The 17,887-nt window shown below is 55.2% G+C and overlaps 3 protein-coding genes across 3 annotated transcripts; 2 read left to right on the top strand and 1 right to left on the bottom strand.

The window, feature by feature from the left end:
* Positions 1-796: 796 nt before the first annotated feature.
* On the top strand, positions 797-1,245 carry CkaCkLH20_05045 (uncharacterized protein; the record flags this gene model as incomplete). The annotated part of the gene is made up of 2 exons (XM_038887764.1): positions 797-855; positions 909-1,245. The coding sequence occupies 2 exons, from the start codon at positions 797-799 to the stop codon at positions 1,243-1,245; spliced, it is 396 nt and encodes a 131-aa protein (XP_038746806.1).
* A 1,195-nt stretch (positions 1,246-2,440) lies between these two features.
* CkaCkLH20_05044 (cell division control protein cdc48) lies at positions 2,441-5,209 on the top strand (the record flags this gene model as incomplete). Its single annotated transcript, XM_038887763.1, has 5 exons — positions 2,441-2,490; positions 2,568-2,720; positions 2,774-3,023; positions 3,081-4,572; positions 4,629-5,209. 5 exons carry the CDS (start codon positions 2,441-2,443, stop codon positions 5,207-5,209), a joined length of 2,526 nt encoding a protein of 841 aa, XP_038746805.1.
* Positions 5,210-5,854: 645 nt separating this feature from the next.
* On the bottom strand, positions 5,855-6,450 carry CkaCkLH20_05043 (uncharacterized protein; the record flags this gene model as incomplete). Its single annotated transcript, XM_038887762.1, has 2 exons — positions 5,855-6,245; positions 6,320-6,450. The coding sequence occupies 2 exons, from the start codon at positions 6,448-6,450 to the stop codon at positions 5,855-5,857; spliced, it is 522 nt and encodes a 173-aa protein (XP_038746804.1).
* Between the last annotated feature and the right edge of the window lie 11,437 nt (positions 6,451-17,887).

Raw genomic sequence — 17,887 nt, 5'->3', positions numbered from 1 at the left:
TGTGGGATAAGTCAGGTCATGGCTGGGGCTGTGGCTACTGGGGAGATATGTGCTATATCGTCACAGTGCTGTGAAGCTCCCTGCTAGCTTACCAGATGGGGACTCATATTTCGAGACGAAGACTGTGCTGGGCGAGGTAGCTGTCTGATCGAGTTGCTGGCGGTGAGGTTGTCTGCAAATATCGCGTCCGTACGTACGTCGCGGGAGCATCGAGTTCCGTTGTCGAATTTGGATCCTGAAGAGTCGGCCCAGGAAGCAGGAGTTCTGCAGAGATAAGCAGCTGCATGCCACGAGGAAACAGGCCCAGCGGATGAACAAGCTTCTCAGCGCCGTGAGGCTAGCAAGACACTGGGCTGAGTAGTATGGTACAGGTTGTGCCACACAGCAATGCTAAGGCATGCACAGCCAATCCTGGCCCCCAACCCTGCAGCAGGCTGGTGAACCACACATGAGCGATCTTAGAGAGCTTCTGCTCCCAGGCCGGGCTGGCTAGGGCCCGTACCGGCAGTTTGGGCGCCGCGACGGAGGGATAGCGGGAGGCCACCAGCCGGGTCGAATAAACGCTCCAGCGATCGCATATATAAGAGACCGCCAACATCACATCGGTGATGTACGATCCAGCAGCGCCGCGGCACTCGTCCCTTCACAGCGCAAGTACAAGTTGCAGCCGTCCGCAGTGGCATACTTCCAGTCCTTCTAGAACGACGAACAGACGAACGGCCCAAGCCAATATAGTTGTTGACAACAGCTCGGACCGGCCCGCCAAGCCACGAGACCGACGACGAAGCGTGATCAGATGAGCTTCGCTTCCGAAGTGGTGGAAATAGGCTCCGATGACGCGGAGCAGTCTCACGAGTGAGCACCAGGAACCGGCCGCGGCAACGGAAATTTCTGACGCGGACAAACAGACACCCGGACACGTCCAGCCATGACCACGCCTTAGCCCTCCACGATAGCAATCCGTGGGGCCTCTCGTGGCTGCGAGAGTCGTTCCTGCAAACGACCAACAACGCGGAGCGGATCGCCGTTGGCAGCCCCCGCTTCGGAGTCGGCATCCTTGGACTCAGGCTGTTGGAGCATTACATCAACGTGCTCCCGAGCATGCGTTCGGCGACAGACGCCGTTCCCGTGTTCGACCACTCGGCGGCGGCAATGATTCCTCGATTCCTTGGCTGGCGGCCAAAGGTTGCCACCTGGCCGCTATCTCGGCAGGAAGCGATGAAGAATCGGAGTTTTGCTGTCTGACTGAGTGTGAGCATCCAATGGCTGTACAATGACGGGATTGGCGATGGGTTGTCCCGCGACTGTGCAGGAGTTTCGGGGTACGAGCAACCGGCGGATGACTCGCCTCCAGGGTTCGTTCTGTGGCTGGATGAGAGAGATATGTGGTGGAGACGGAGTCCTGTTTTGTTTGCAGCAGGCAACAAGCCGGTTGTCGTTCGTTAGTTTGCCGCCGCATGCATCAATTGCCTAAGTCGCCTCTGTGTTGGGTGGTTGGATTTTGTCGTGTGTCGGTTTCGCCGCTCCTTTGAAAAAATTTCAAGTGCGTTGCAGAATAAACAAAGAAGTCGCTCGCTCTTTCCGTCACTCGTCCGTCCATTCCTTCTTTTGCCGCCGCACTAAGCATGTTGCCGTGTGTCTAAGGTAAGGAACTAAAAGGCCGTCAACCTAAGGCCATAAACGCTGGCAAAGAGGGGAGAGCGACCCATAGTAGGTATGAGGTGATCTCGGTGAGGCAAAGGTGTGAGAATTGCCATGTAGATAAAGCTCAGTTAGCTCACTAATGCAAAATGCGATAAGGCAGGAACCGGAAAGCCAGGGGTGGATACTGTAGAGGCGCGTGGCCGTGTTTGCGACACTGACGGGCCGCCCTGAGGTGCCTGAGTGCCAAAGTGCTGAGGTCAGTGGAGGTAAGGTAGGTACCTGCCTTGAGTTGCGCGGCCCAAAGGCTGCCTACTGCCTACCTTCCTGGGCCGTCAAGGTCACCTCAGCAAGTGGAAGCTTCCAACACTTTCCACTGCCCTGGCGACAACTGAATCATAGAGCTTGGGCCAGATATAGAACCCTGGAATACCGCATTAGCTAAGCCTCCGAACTCACCGGAGACCACTTAATCCGCCCCACCCTATGATTTCATTGGTTGTCTAGAGTGAAAGCCGCCTCCCGTCACCTACCTCTGCTGGCCTTTACTACACCTTGGTCCTTCAAAACCAAAGCTTCCCAAAACCTTCTGCCACCTTTATCTCCGCGATCCACGAATTTCCTTTCTCCATCGCACACCACCTGAAGGATACAAATCCTCCTTCCTTCCTGTCTTCCGCATTTTAACGGAAAACACATCAATCGCCAGTCAACCCCACACAACGCTGACGATCCCACCTTCCCTCACCTACTCAGCTACGTACGATCCGAGTCCGTCAGAACACAGAATATAGTCAAGATGGCGCCTCCATCGGAACAGCCCGCCGAGCACAAGAAGGTCAACTTGACGTGAGTCGATGCCGAGATATCCTACTTCGCTGGGATCACTAGATTTCGGGAGGAACGACGCTGACTGTGACCAACAGGGATGCCTCTGGTGCTGAGGCTAAGGATGTTTGTCTACCCTCCAAGCTCGCTACGAGAGTTGTCCCAATCGACGATGATACTGACTACGGAAAACAGCAAGATGATACCGCGACCGCCATCCTCAAGAAGAAGAAGAAGCCCAACCAGTTGATGTACGTTAGCTGTGGAAGGTGTGGGGTAATGTTCGCGATACTGACTAAAGCAGGGTTACCGATGCCGTGAACGATGACAACTCCATCATCGCTCTGTCCGAGAACACCATGGAGGCTCTGCAGCTCTTCCGCGGTGACACCGTACTTGTGCGCGGCAAGAAGAGGAAGGACACCGTCCTCATCGTCCTTGCAGACGATGAGCTCGATGACGGCAGTGCTCGTATCAACCGTGTCGTTCGCCACAACTTGAGGGTGAAGCACGGCGACATGATTACCATTCACCCCTGCCCCGACATCAAATACGTATGTTCTAGCTCGAGCGAGCTCCATTTCTGAGACAGAATGCTAATACCCTCCCAGGCCAAGCGCATCGCCGTCCTGCCTATTGCAGACACTGTTGAGGGTATCACCGGATCCCTCTTCGACGTTTTCCTCGCTCCCTACTTCCGCGAGGCCTACAGACCCGTCCGCCAGGGCGATCTCTTCATCGTTCGCGGTGGTATGAGACAAGTAGAGTTCAAGGTCGTAGAGGTCGACCCTCCCGAGTACGGCATTGTTGCCCAAGATACAGTCATCCACTGCGAGGGCGAGCCCATCCAGCGCGACGAGGAGGAGAACAACCTGAACGAGGTTGGCTACGACGACATTGGTGGTTGCAGGAAGCAGATGGCTCAGATCCGCGAAATGGTTGAGCTGCCCCTGCGCCATCCCCAGCTCTTCAAGTCTATCGGTATCAAGCCCCCTCGCGGTGTGCTTCTCTACGGTCCTCCCGGTACCGGTAAGACTCTGATGGCACGAGCTGTTGCCAACGAGACCGGTGCCTTCTTCTTCCTGATCAACGGTCCCGAGATCATGTCCAAGATGGCCGGTGAGTCCGAGTCCAACTTGCGCAAGGCATTTGAGGAGGCCGAGAAGAACTCTCCCGCAATCATCTTCATTGATGAAATCGACTCTATCGCGCCCAAGCGTGACAAGACTAACGGCGAGGTCGAGCGTCGCGTGGTCTCCCAGCTTCTCACCCTCATGGACGGCATGAAGGCTCGCTCCAACGTCGTTGTCATGGCTGCCACCAACCGACCCAACTCCATCGACCCTGCCCTGCGTCGTTTCGGTCGCTTCGATCGTGAGGTCGATATCGGTATTCCCGACCCCACTGGCCGTCTCGAGATTCTTCAGATTCACACCAAGAACATGAAGCTTGGCGACGACGTCGACTTGGAGCAGATCGCTGCTGAGACTCACGGTTATGTCGGTTCTGATGTGGCTGCTCTTTGCTCCGAAGCTGCCATGCAGCAGATTCGCGAGAAGATGGACCTGATTGACCTTGACGAGGACACGATCGATGCCGAGGTTCTCGACTCCCTTGGCGTCACCATGGAGAACTTCCGCTTCGCTCTTGGCGTCTCCAACCCCTCCGCCCTGCGCGAGGTTGCCGTTGTCGAGGTTCCCAACGTTCGCTGGGAGGACATTGGTGGTCTCGAGACTGTCAAGGCCGAGTTGCAAGAGAGCGTCCAATACCCTGTCGACCACCCCGAGAAGTTCCTCAAGTTCGGTCTCTCCCCGTCCCGCGGTGTCTTGTTCTACGGACCCCCTGGTACTGGTAAGACGATGTTGGCAAAGGCCGTTGCCAACGAGTGCTCTGCCAACTTCATCTCCGTTAAGGGACCCGAACTTCTCAGCATGTGGTTCGGTGAGTCTGAAAGCAACATCCGAGACATCTTCGACAAGGCCCGTGCTGCCGCCCCCTGCATCGTCTTCTTGGACGAGTTGGATTCCATTGCCAAGGCTCGTGGCGGATCCATGGGTGACGCTGGCGGTGCCTCTGACCGTGTTGTCAACCAGCTTCTGACTGGTAAGTTCTGATCCTGCTTGGTCGATACGTCGATTCAATCGCTAACCCCCCTACAGAGATGGACGGTATGACCTCGAAGAAGAATGTCTTCGTTATCGGTGCCACCAACAGACCTGAGCAGCTTGACCCTGCTCTGTGCCGTCCCGGCCGTCTGGACTCGCTCATCTACGTTCCCCTGCCCGACCAGCCCGCTCGTGCCGGTATCCTCAAGGCTCAGCTTCGCAAGACCCCCGTCGCTGCCGATGTCGACCTCGACTTCATCGCCTCCAAGACCCACGGCTTCTCCGGTGCCGACTTGGGCTTCATCACTCAGCGTGCTGTCAAGCTTGCCATCAAGGAGGCTATCACTGCTGATATCGCTAAGACCAAGGCTCGCGAGGCTGCTGGCGAGGAGGCCATGGATGAGGATGAGGAGGACCCCGTCCCCGAGCTCACCAAGCGCCACTTCGAGGAGGCTATGCAGATGGCCCGCCGTTCCGTCAGCGACGTCGAGATTCGCCGGTACGAGGCCTTTGCCCAGCAAATGAAGAACGCTGGTCCTGGCGCATTCTTCAAGTTCCCCGAGGGCGAGAACGCGGCCAACCAGGCTGCCAACAACTTCGGTGACGCTGGTAACGATGATGATCTCTACGACTAAAGGGTGGGCTGCGGTAGAATGCCACTTAATGCTGGCCGGCCTTGTATTTTAGTTTTTCTTTACGCTCTCCGATACATCTACATCATCAAATGAACAGATGATGCACAGGGTCACAGACATCCATTCTAGGTGGAAATCTGGGGGCGGATGGAGTTGGTAGACAGGTAGTCAGTCTTAACAAGTTGAACACACCACGATCTAATTCGATGCGAGTGAAAGAGAATGAAGTGTGAGTGCAAGATGAATGAGCTTTTGCCGAAAGTCCTGGCTTTCACAGTAGGAATATGATACGCAACGCATATGTGCTACGTCAATCTGTTTTTGGATCATTGCATGACTGACTCTCTAGAATGTTGATATCGTATGGACTCTTCCCCTTCTCTGGAAAGCCGGATCCCTTCTTATCGAATACAAATTTATACATACACGCGATGCCGGCCGCTGCATCGTCTTAAGGACATCAAAGGCTTTTCGTTAATCCCTGAGTCTTCCGTTCGACCCAGCCAGATCTCATCCCTGCTGTCCGGTCATAACCGCAGCCTCAATGGATCGTGGTTCATTACTCCGGGGAGCTCCAAAACAGCTCCCGTCTTCCTCGATCCCCTTCGCCACCTTGCCACCTCCCAAAGATAATCCGTGGACCTCTCAGCTTCCGCTCGCATCGTCAATCTCGCAAACCGCCTCTAAGCTCTCGCGCGTCACCTTGACGGCCTCCTCAACGACGGCAGCCGGGATGGCGAGGCTGGGAGGCTCTGCCGCTGCCGCTGCGCCGGGGGCGGGCGTCGGGGTTGACGAAGCGCCGTTAGTCTTCTTATCCTTGTCGGTCGTGCCGTTGGTCTTGGCTGTAGAGGGCGAGGCGGTCGATGGCGCGGGCGGGTTGAGGGTGTCCTGGCGGACGTCGTCCAGGACGCGACGGAGCAGGGCGGGGAAGGTCGTTACCTCGCCGGTGCGGAGCAGGTTGAGAGCATGGTTTTGGATGAGAGTTGGCCAGTTTGCCTGGTTTGCGTGGAGGCTGTGGAGGAGGTGTTCTTGGATTCTGGTGGGAACAGATATCAGTATTGCGACTGACGGGGTGCCTATTGTGGCTAGGAAGGGGGAAGCGTGGCTTACTTTGTGACGTGGCCTTCCTTGAGTAATAATGTGTTGATCTGTGAGCGGAGCTCGGGGTCTAGAGTCGCTGCTGAGTGGTTTGCGGCCGAGGTCGGCACCTTGACTGGGGTAGAGGGCGCCTGGCTTGACATGGTTGATGATCTGAGAGGATGTGTGTATGGTTGGAGGGCGGTTCCCAGGGCGCACGCGTCGGCAGTTTCTTTGGGGTTGACAAAGCAGTTGATGCTTCACCAAGCAGGTTCCTCCCAGTCTCTCAGTAACTCTTTTTTTAAGGACTATTCAGCCCCGTCGTGGACGAATGGACCAGGCGTATGATCACAAGGTGACAAACAAGTGGAGGTTTGAATGGGGGAATACTGCGATGTCTTCGTTAGCCTTTGAAGCTGTTCTATCTGTGTCAAAGGGGCCTTACCTCTGATGAAATGGTCATCCGTTAGTGGTTTTGGTCTAATTCAGAGCAAAATGATCGCTTGGAATAGGTCTTCTTTGTCAGGGTAGCTGGTTGATTCTGGTGGCGAGGCTGACTTTTCGGACCTGGAAGCTACGCAGCTTTCGCGACTTCGCGCAAGGCTGAATTATGCAGGGGTGTCTTGTTTGGGAAGGCGGTGGGCACGTGGGGTCAATTCTTGCGACAGTCACCACCCCACTTCTGTTACTGCTGATGGGCGGGCAGTTTCCCGAAGCCCGCTAACCTTCTCCCCCAAGGAAATGTCACCGATACAACCCAGCCTCAAATGGACTTCATTGGTCTCCTGTCAACAACATCTCGTCCGAACTACTGAGGCCGGCTACTTTCTTGGTCACTCCGGATGGCCGGGCTGGGCCGCGCAACTTCTACGCACAATCTCAACATCTCCATGGTCAAGCTTACGCGCTATCACTGCAATGATCCAGGCCTTCCTGCTTTCCATCTCACTCACATCCGAGACCGCAGGGCGATTTGGGAATTACCGCGACGCGATGCGATGCATATGACACAGATTCGTCTCGATTTATCCTCGTGCATTTTGTCAGCTCTCGCCATTCTTAACAGCTCCCGAACCCCGAGCCATGGTACCGTCATTGAGACGTTCCATGAGTCGGTGACAGCTCATATGCCGTCTTGGACTCCGCGAAACTGGAAGGGTAGGGAAGGGAAGGGGAACAAGACGTACCTTCCTTCTGCCATCGACTTTTCCGGACATCATGGCCTCAATTCAAATCGCTCTGCAACACTTCTTCTGAAAAGGATCTGACCCCCAGCGACAGAGTCCACCGCAACTTCGACAAAAGTACAGTTTACGTATCTCTCATGTAACCCAGGTACCAGACTTATCATGCACGAAGAAAGCATGGGTTCCAGACCAACAGCACCTGTCGTCGCTGCGCAAGCGTGCGGTGTGGCCCCGCCCGCGGCGACGGCGGCGGGCGGGCGGCGATGTCACCACAAATCCACTCAAAAATCACCCACCCGCGGCCGACATCCTCCGGCCCGTCCCCGGGGGGCATGACCGCACCGCGCATGGAGCTAACCAGACACATTTTGCGGGCGGCACATAGACAACGACAACTCACGAGAAACGGGCCCTCCCGCAGCGACAATCCTTTCCGGGAAGGAAGATTCCGAACCCTAGGGCAGGTCACGTACCTCGAAAACCGCTCTCATATTAGTCCTAGAGCTGTTGGTGGTGCTGTTCGGATCTGTCGTATGCATCGACGGTACAAACGCTCATCGTGGATTGGGTGTAACGACGAACATCCTGACCAACCAACCCAACCACCATCCAGCCGAGCCCGGCGCTGTATCACCCTACCAAGCGAGCAGATCAGTCACGTTGACAACCTCGAGGCAATGCAATGCGCCCCTCCTGTCCCAAGCCGGGGACCGGGGGTCTGGATTCCCGCTTCTTGGGAGATCGCCGGAAACGCTTTCTTTTCACCCTCATCCTGCACTTGGATAAGTGAGATAGAGGGGAAGAATGCAAGAGCGCGGGACGCGAACGCATGGCGCGAGTACTGTTGCGTCCGCCTCGCTGCGTCGGAGGAGCCCCATGTGGAAATCCACATGTCGGTCAGTTCGCCGACGACCAGCCTAGTCCAGGCCGGCTCACCGATGCGATGCGATTCTCCGCCCGCTTGTCACGGAAAAAACAAGAATTTAAACTTCCTTCTATCGCATTCCCCCGGGAGGTGCGCAGGCTGGGCACCAAAAAAGCAAGCAAGCGAGGCCATCCTGAGTCCTGACTCTCGCCCATCTCACCTCCTGCATCCTAGGTAGACGAGCTTGCTCAAGTGGCGTCCATGTGGTGTATTCCCATTCGGCCGGATCGCAAATCTATGTTTCGTTCCCATGCCTAACGACGGAGTCACAAGACACCGAGCCAATGCTTCACGTTGGGTCGGTTGCCGAAGCCCATGTTCTTGCAGCGTCGGTCACATCATACATTGCGCGCGACGGCGCTCATTATACCTCATAGGAAAGGATCAATATCACAGCATCGAATCTCTTTCGCTGGTTGCGAGTTTGCACCATCGGCCTGCGATAAGAACAGGAGGCGGGGGACCCATTCCACACCCTGGACACCAAAAAAAAAGTCAGGTAAACTGAAATACACCGACACACCTTCACCGCTATTGTCCCCGGCATGCAGGTCTATGAAATGCCACCTGACGAACCACGGACGCGAACGCAAACCCCGGCAGCAGCCGGTACACCGTACCGCGGGACCACTTTCTCGGGCATCTCTACCTAGCTCTATGCGGGCAAGACACACACCGTGGGTTCCACGGGGTGGTTGTCTATTCCTTGGTTATTTGTTACCGGTCTTCTGTTGTACTCGCCATGCCTGCTTCTCTGTTCCCAAATCCCGTCCCGTCCCATCCCATCCCGCCTCTCACACGGCTAAGGCCTGTACATCACACACACACACACACACGCATATCTCATTTGTCTCCCGCGAGGTAGGGAAGGATAAGCACCGCATCCTACTCCTGCGGGCTGCAGGGTTTCGTGGGATTCCGCGACTGGACTGCTGTGCTCCCCGAATGTGCGTCCAGAAGACCCCTGCTTGTCCAACGGTCCAGCTTGGCCACATTAGTTTTCTTGCCTCTGAGATACTTCGGTGGCTTTTTCCCCCGTTCAACAGCCAGAGCGAAGCTGCCAGTCGTTGCAATGAGAGGCTGATGAGAGACGAGGGATACCTGACCTTGGCATCGCAACCGCAAGCGCGGTCCTTGGCCCGTAATCGGTATCTCTGTGTAAGTGCACCAGAGCGCAACTATCGCATTGCGCCTGTAACTACCGCCCTTCGACCTCGTGCTCGCGAGAGCTGGAGCCTATAAACTGTACGAGTACAACACTATGACATCGTTTTCCCAAAACGGAGAGTCTCGTTTTCAGTCGGATCGGGGCTTCCTGACGCGCCTCATCCTTTCAGTTGGAGAGGAGCTCTGGTATAATCGAGGAATCGGGATCGAGTCCGAGCATGTCTCAATTGTGATTAAGCCATTACAATCTCGATGCCTCCTCCCTTCCTCCGCTTCGATTATTCCCATTTTTGCTAATGCTGTAAGAATGACTCGGGGACGTCGTCCATCTGCCTCTCGGGTACCTTTCCCTTCCTCCGGTGTAACATATCACATTTCTTGCGTAGTTTGCTCCCATATATCAAGGTTTCAGGCGACATTTCCCATGCCTTACCGCCCCAGCTTTGCGACATGAACACGCCAACCGACATGGGAACGAATTAAGGTTTTTCACTGCTTCTTCCTCTTCTAGTAATTCTACTTCCTCTACCTCGGCTTCCCGCTCAGAGTATCCCGATATCATCATCACCGAGGAAAAAATACCGCTCACTCCGCAACTCCGTTCCTTGTACCACCCGAGTGTGTGAGTGCACCGCTTGCGGTTGCTCCCTTCGTTCACGTACACTACTGGCATGTCACTTGGGGCATCCACCCATCCCGAAGAAGGAGAGACATACATACATACACACAGCATACACAAGGACAGAGAGTGAGAGAGTCAGCCGCCCGCGTCGCACGGCAGCATGTCATGTCGGCCGCTTGTAAGCGGGTTCGGGTCGCTGTAACCTCGATGAGGACGTACAGACTGTCGTGACACGCTGTGTTCCCGTTGCGGTTCTGTGTCTTCGATGGAGGTTTGCTTGGTAACTCTGTACGACTCGAGCACCGACGACGAGGACGACGTCGTTGTGCCCAACGTAGCGGTGACTTGAGAAGCACTTACAGAACGAACGTGTACGGCGCGTTCAGTTACGGCTTAGAGATGTGGGAGGCATGTCCATGCGAAAAGAAAACACCCCGAGATCCGATTTTACGTGGTTGTAAGTGTGGTGTACTCTGCATATCAGATTTCAGTGGATGTCGCGACGGCAAGTCTCGGCGATACCAATCTAAGACAATGGCGTCTCGCCCTGTCATGCGCGCCAAACCCTGACTGATGTTCTGCATTCGAGACAGAAACACAGAGACAAAATGAGAATGAGGTTGAGGGAATGAGGGAGGGAGGGAGGGTATTTCCAACACAACAAGATGTGTTTCAGCACTCGACTCCTGCCTCTCCAGCTAATGTACGTGTCATTGACGCAGGAAAAGAAATCCATCTCGAAAATGCCCCGGACCGAGCTGCACCCTGATACGTGAACAGGCTGTGGGAAAAGTCCCGGGCCTTGGGGGACTGTATGGCCTCCGTCTACGTCTCGAAAAAAAGGATCCGGAGTCAAGAATAGCATCAATCAAGGAAGTGACACCTGCAGAGAAATCAAGCCACCGGCCCAACGTTCCAATACCTCCGCATACGCCAGAGTCAGACGCCGGGCATCACCAGATGCGGCCGCCCGCAAGCCACCACCGCCTCGCGCCGGACGCCACACTCGTTCGTCCCATCACCGCCCGACGCCGTGTGCACGTTTGATGTTGGACCCTTGGGGGGACTCATATCGAGCGACGTACTGCTGCTTGAGTTCAGCCACTCCTGTGCATGTAGGGTCCTTATGATAGCACGCAAGGGTTCGCATGGAATGCGAGTCGTGCCGTACATCGGCCGTGAACTCTGTTTCGACATCGGAGGAAAGAAAGAACACAGACCGGCCACGCGGTCGTTTCAATGCGACGGGGTAAAAAAAAAAGTGTAAATCAGAGCACACGGAAGCCCGGCGCACTGGCAACAGGCGGGACGGGACTTATGCCTCAGCCTCGCTCGCCGGGTGCTGTGGAACTTTGCTCGCCTTACCCCCAAGATGGGACGGAGGTTCGATGACAAACCAGAAGGGACGCGCCGTGCCATCCATAAAGGGGCTTTCCAGCCACTTACACAACCAGAGGGATGAGGTCGATCTGAGGTCGGTTCCAAAGGTCTAGACCGTCGAGAACCAAGGTGCCGTGTCGATCTCACCTCAGATGCGAAGGGTTGGCGGCCGCATCATCCAGTTCCCCGCGGCGCAGGTCGCCCGATCTGATTGCATGTGATGCCAAGAAGGGACGGTAGTGGCTCGTTTGGATCTGATGGGTTGGAGTCGTCAGCAACTCGAGATTTAGTCAAACTTGTCGTTGTATCAGAGTAGTCGTGCGCTCGACAGCAAAAACTGGATGAACGGCCGTCGTCGCATTTGAGGCTCAAGACGGAAGGCCACGATGTGGGGGATCAACGGCACTTCAGGTGCTGGGAAGTCCCACTTCTGGTTGCTTTCCCCCACGAGCCACGCTTCCCCAGACCCCAAACAGGGCGACTTTGCATACGGGGTGCATATGCTGTGTTGAAATGACGTCTCAGCCTTGTGACACCAAAGCATTCGCATACTTCATGTCAACGTCATGGGCTCATTGTGTGGCACATCATTATCGTTCTACATCCCCAGGACGAAGTCTAGCCCCTCGTCGGCGGTAAGCGATGTCCACGACTTGGAGGAAGACAGTGGGCCGGAGAAGAAGACCCAGAGCCAAGCAGAAAGGAAGTGATGGGTTGTAAGCCAAGGTCATTGGCGGAAGGCACTGAAGGGTGGGCTGCGGGACGAGATCCTTGTCGGAGGTGTCAAACTGCGGTCTAGACAACCGTCTTGCGGTTATGCGCACTCATCGCAAGATGGTGAAAAGCTGCAACTGTACCCAACTGTGCCTTCCTAGACTCCGGATTGCGCTGGCGGGGAATCGGGATGCTGACCTGACCTCCGCCGCCTTGTAGTGTAAGCGACCAATAAGCCCAATGCAACCGTTCGAACTTACACAGACGTGCCGGCTTGCAGTAAGGTGCGCGTAGCTTTCTTCCTGTGGCACGTAAATCGATCAATCGCTGCAAAGACAGGCGGCGGAAGAACGGGAAATGCCAACGTCAGAAATAAGCGAAGAGACGAATCTGCTCAATGGAGTTGCATCCTCACTGAAGGGGGGTCAAAGCCCAATTCATCCCGAGTCTTAGGCAAGGAGCGCCTGTATGAAGCGGGAAGAGGGACGGAAGCAGACGCGTAGAATGAAATCGTACATATTATCCTCCGCTGTGGTTGGAGTCCGGCTGCAGCTCGGCAAACTGCACCCTCTTCACCGACCTGCGCGAAACAATATGTGGCGTTCCATGGGCCCGATTGGGGATCTCGATGAGGCGAAGACGTCCAGACGAGGCTCGAATGGTGGTCGAGAAAAGCATGGCTCAAGACATGTGTCGAGCGAATGGCGCAGCTCGTCTCGCCAGAAGAGATGTTGCGCATCTCAGGCAGATTGGGTTGCTGAGAAGTTCGGGTGGTGGACGTGAAACCCGACATCTATTAAAAGCGACGGTGGTCTCCCGGCCGGCTGTCTGCGACAACTACAATCTAGAACGCCGGCGTGACTCGATGCTGGCGTTGCAGATCCGTCACCAACCTCTCATTCGCTGTTGGTAGCCCACGACGGTCTAGGCGCGCAAATACGTCGATACATATTGAATGTGATTAGTGTACACACCTCGCTGCCAGAGAGATTGACAGCTGGGTTCCTGATTGTCAGAACAAGGGTTGCAAGAGCTGAGTTGGGTATCTGTCGCGTCTCTCGGTAGTCGACATGTAATAACTCAGAATTTGCCGCAGCGATTTTCGTATCAATTGGCCAAGCAGACAGTGAAGATCGCCAATCCTCAACGGCTCTGCAATCGGAACTTGCTAGCGCGGCGGGAAGGGCGACTGAGGGGCTAAGGTGCACCTTGAGCGCACCTATGTGGCACGAGCATCGCCATCCGCGAACTTGAGAGACTGCTGATCAATGACCGCGACTAAGACGTCTTGAGCCTGAAGCTGCAAGGCACTTCAACATCAGAGCCAAAGAGACTCTGAGAAGACGCAAAATCCTTGACGGCTTCTCCGCAGCAGCTGGACCTTCTGTAGTCCATCACCACTAATATCAAAGCTCGAATCGGTTCTCAACTCGTCGTTGGTGGGCGTGGTGTACTTCAGGACGTCTCGCACCCACATAGTTATCCACCCGCGGACTCTTTTGGGATCAGTGGCTGCTGCAGAGCATCGACCAATCCCTGAGGAGTGGGTGTGGTGGTCGTCTGTGGTGGTCCATCCATTACCGCTTAGGATTCAGACTTCAGCCAAACAGCAACGGCATCCAGAACGATCCAAGCCGGCGAGTGGCAGGGGTATTCTGGGCTGTCTGCGAGCTTCTGGTTGCTTGAGAGCTGTGCGGATACTCCTGGGTGCAGCCGCCGGTTGCTGGTGTGGTGTATCCGTATGGATGCGTTCGTTGCATGCAAGCTGCGGCAGCCGTCACGGTGCCTTCTTTCTGCTAGACGCAGCTGGAGCTGTGAGGTCGAGCGGTGAGAAGGGGCTGGATGCGAGCCGTTTGGCTGAAGTGCTGACCACACCAAAGCTGATATCAACCGCACTGACGCTGCAATTGGTGAGAATAGAGTAGAGGTGCAGACGTCAAGGGGTCTCGGAATCTGAATGACGACGAGGTGGGCGAATGCTCGATATTATTCGCATAACGCTTGAGCGTTGCTGACGTCGGATACGGGCTGAAGCCGAGGCCGGAGAGGCCAAGAAAAAAAGAAAGATGTCGCACGCGGTTGAATGCAGAGCACAGGCGACGGATCGTAGACTACATGTTGGCTGGTTGAAGCTAATATCGCTGGCTGTCGTGGCTGGCAAACGAGCAGTTTCGCTCCAGCTGCCGGTGCAAATCCCGGCCGCAGGGCGTTCTTGGCTGGCCACCCGTTGTATTTGCATACAATAGCATAGTATGGAGGCGGGAAGAATGATTTGATTGTGAGCGCCTTTGAATGGGCTGGGTATGTGTTGTCTGTCGTCGTTCTTGGCTGTCCCAGTTTCTCGAGCTCGTCTTTGGTGGAGTCAAGACAACCGACAACGAAAATTCTCCAAGCAGCAGCATTCCTGTACAAAGAACTCAAGAGGTCGGCCGGACAGAGTCGGCCAGGAGAACGTCGTGGCGTCGAAAACGAAGGCTAGAGAGAAGATTAGTCGAGGCGAGGCGCGAGTCCGTCAGCTGGGTGGTCCCAAGCCATTCTTTGACGGCGGGGAGACACCATCACAGACGGGTCAAGGTGACCCATAAGGAGGGCCTTTATTGAACATTGAAGTAACGAATATAGGAGAGGAGAGGAGGATTCGTTGAGAGCAACTGTCGCAGCCGAGACAGGGAAGAGAAGAAAAGAAACAAGAAAAAAAAATAGATAACAAGGTCTGTAGGTACATCGGTGAGGTTGGCAGGAACCGATCCAGGGTCGCTCTTCCTATTTGCCAGCATCCCCTTACCAAAATTCGGTCAAGATGGCAGGTACCTTGGTATTGAGGTGCATCGTATGGATACAGCAAGCTGCGCTGCACGGCAACAAGCACGCAGTAATAAATCAGCACTACAGCGACGGGAAGAGCAAGCACGAACGCATCGGAAGCTCTCCGGAAACAACTGACATGAAGCAGGAAGCAGGAAGCAGGACGCAGGAGCAGGAACAGGAGACAGAAAACAGAAAACAGCAACCCCCTCCGCACCTTGTCTCCCTGCTTGACCACGAATACTGGGCCTCACCTGGGCTCCTTCCGGAGACCTTGGCCTTGGCCTCAATTCACACCTATGAGCATCTGTACGAAAACTTCATACATTGAAAGTAATAAGGCAGGTCCCGTCGTGGCTGGCAGGCTGCTCAAACATATCCGTCCGGGAAGACACCTGCCCAGGTACAGGTGCTAGGTATTACACACCTGGACCTTACCTCATTACATCCGCTCAGTCTTTGCATTTGCAACCGCATCCGTGACCATAGCCTCCCTCAGTCGCACTTGCCTCTATTCAGACTTGCAAGCAACAAGGGTCGACACGATATTGCATTTTTCAGTTTCGATTTTTCTGTTCTACTCCTCCCGGTTTTATTAGGTTGGTAGGCTGCCCCCGTCTTTGAGCTTCATACCTGTTCCAGGTCTCCCGGTCTCCCTCACCTAGGTACTCCGTCCAGTTTACCTTAGTTTCCTCCCCTCATATTCCCGTCATTCCTTTCTCTCCCAAGATCTCGTCCGGCATCCACCTCACGCCAACTAACAACGTTTGCGCCTCACGTTCACATTCACACGCTGGTTGGATGACCTCGGAAGTCGGCGCTAGCTCACACTCGTTTCGCCGTCAGCTGCATCAAACACTCGGAAACTACGGTGGAGACCGGGTGTTCGTTCCGTTTTCAAGGACCCTACTAAGGACAGCGTCCCAAGACTAAGGATAGGTGTGTGTGCGCGATCTTCAGTTGGTGTGTTCGTGTGTTTGTCCTGTGGGTGTGTTCTCGTCTCGGGACTCAGATCCCTTCATCCTAACAACATCTCCATCCCCATCTCCCGCCCCGCTCCGCCTGGCCATGGCCGTGAGTGACCGTGGCGTGGCCGTGGCCTGTGACAAGATACTAAAGAGCATGGAGGAGATGAGATGCGCTATTCTGGTCATTTTAGCACCACGGCTGTCAGTGACTTGACCGTCTGCGCCGCTACGGATATCTATTCGCAGCACCTGATGGACACTGCCTTGGGCTGTCACTTGCACGTCAAAGCAGATGGTATTCTAGGTACTCCGTAGCAGGTGCATCAACGACATCGATATCCACGACGAGTTGAGGGCCATTGTCGTCTCCATTTCATGTCACTGCCACTGCCACAGACACGGGTCTGGAACGTTTTCGCAAAGGCCCGCGTTCACAAGCATCGTCATCGACGTCGCTTTCCTCCCCTCTATTCTCGCGGCTCTCTTATTGGCATCGACACCAGGTCCCCGGGGTGTCTTGTCTTGGCCGTGTTGTTGTTGTTTTTTTTAGCCTGTCATTGTCACCGTCTTCGTCACTGTACGGCTCTGGTCTGCCGTTTCCCTCCACAATTAACCTTCTCTTGTCTCATTGCGACGGCGTGTTTCTTTTTATTGTTTCCCCTGGGCCTCTGGGTGGCATTTGGGGGCCCAATTCATGTCCATTCCGGTCCCCCTTGATCAAAGTCTCCATCATCTCCATGTTCCGTGCTTTCCCTACGAGCAACATCATATGCATGAGTGGCTCCGGCTCCGGCACTAACAAGGGCGCACATCAGGACCCTGGTAAAGAAACGCTGGAGTTGGAGCTGCGACCTCGAGCAACCGAGTCCAGACCCTCTCGCCTGCTTTGACGTTCAGGAGCTGCCGCCAATCCCTTGCCGAGTAAGGTATCCAAGACGTATCACTGTCACAATCCCGTACCAACACCAGTATCAGGGTACAGGATCGCGGCCCGTACGGAGTAAGGTGGTTCGAGGCGCTGCCGTTCTGCGTTCTACCTTGGATGCTGGATCCCTTCCAGATACGGTTCCCGGAGCATTGGAGGTTTGGGCATTTCCGTTTATCCAGCTCCGGCCGGTTTGACAGCTCCTGGATCCGTCAAAAGAGTACAAAGTACCCGTACCCGTACCCGTACTGCGTACCTTAGCAGCAACGATTACCTAGCAACGATGCCAGTCCCAGCCTCCACGTCTCTGGTCTCTGGTCTCCGGTCTCTCCACGCACGCAAATCGACCGGGACCGCTGTGGAGTTTGGTTTGGTTTGGTCGCGGTCGTTGAAGTGGGCTTGAATCCTCGCCAGCCAGCAAAGCCCGCCCTTCTCCTCACCTGAACCATACTGCATAGTACCTCCTCTCGCGCAACCACAAACTTACACCGGGGCGAATACTGGCCACTGCCTCTCTCATTAAGAAGGTATCTGCGAGTGCCGCTGACTGCAAACCGGGACTAGGCGTCACTACCGCCCGCTACAATAGCGCTGCTGGCGCGATTTTCTGTGTGCTCGTGTGTGTGGCTGCTGCCATCGCAGACTTCACCCGTCTTAACGGCATCTCAGTCAGTCATAGCCGTGGACCTTGCAAGGTGAGTCCCAAATGGGAGTGAGCGGCTGATCCTTCATGTCTTTTGCCATGCCCATATCCAAACCCAAGCCAAAGATGCACAGGTGAGGTGTTCCTTAAGGTGCCATCTTACCTAGCACCTTATTCCTTACTGCGTACCTAAGCACCTAAGGGATTATTGCGCATGTATTCTCATCGGGCCATCCAGTGAGAAGCTACGAAAGGCAACTACCCC

The sequence above is a fragment of the Colletotrichum karsti genome, assembly GCF_011947395.1.
Source record: "Colletotrichum karsti strain CkLH20 chromosome Unknown Scaffold14, whole genome shotgun sequence".
In the NCBI taxonomy this organism is placed as follows: Eukaryota; Fungi; Ascomycota; class Sordariomycetes; order Glomerellales; family Glomerellaceae; genus Colletotrichum; species Colletotrichum karsti.
Note: the sequence above shows the minus strand (reverse complement) of the source record. Positions and strands in the feature narration are given on the sequence as shown.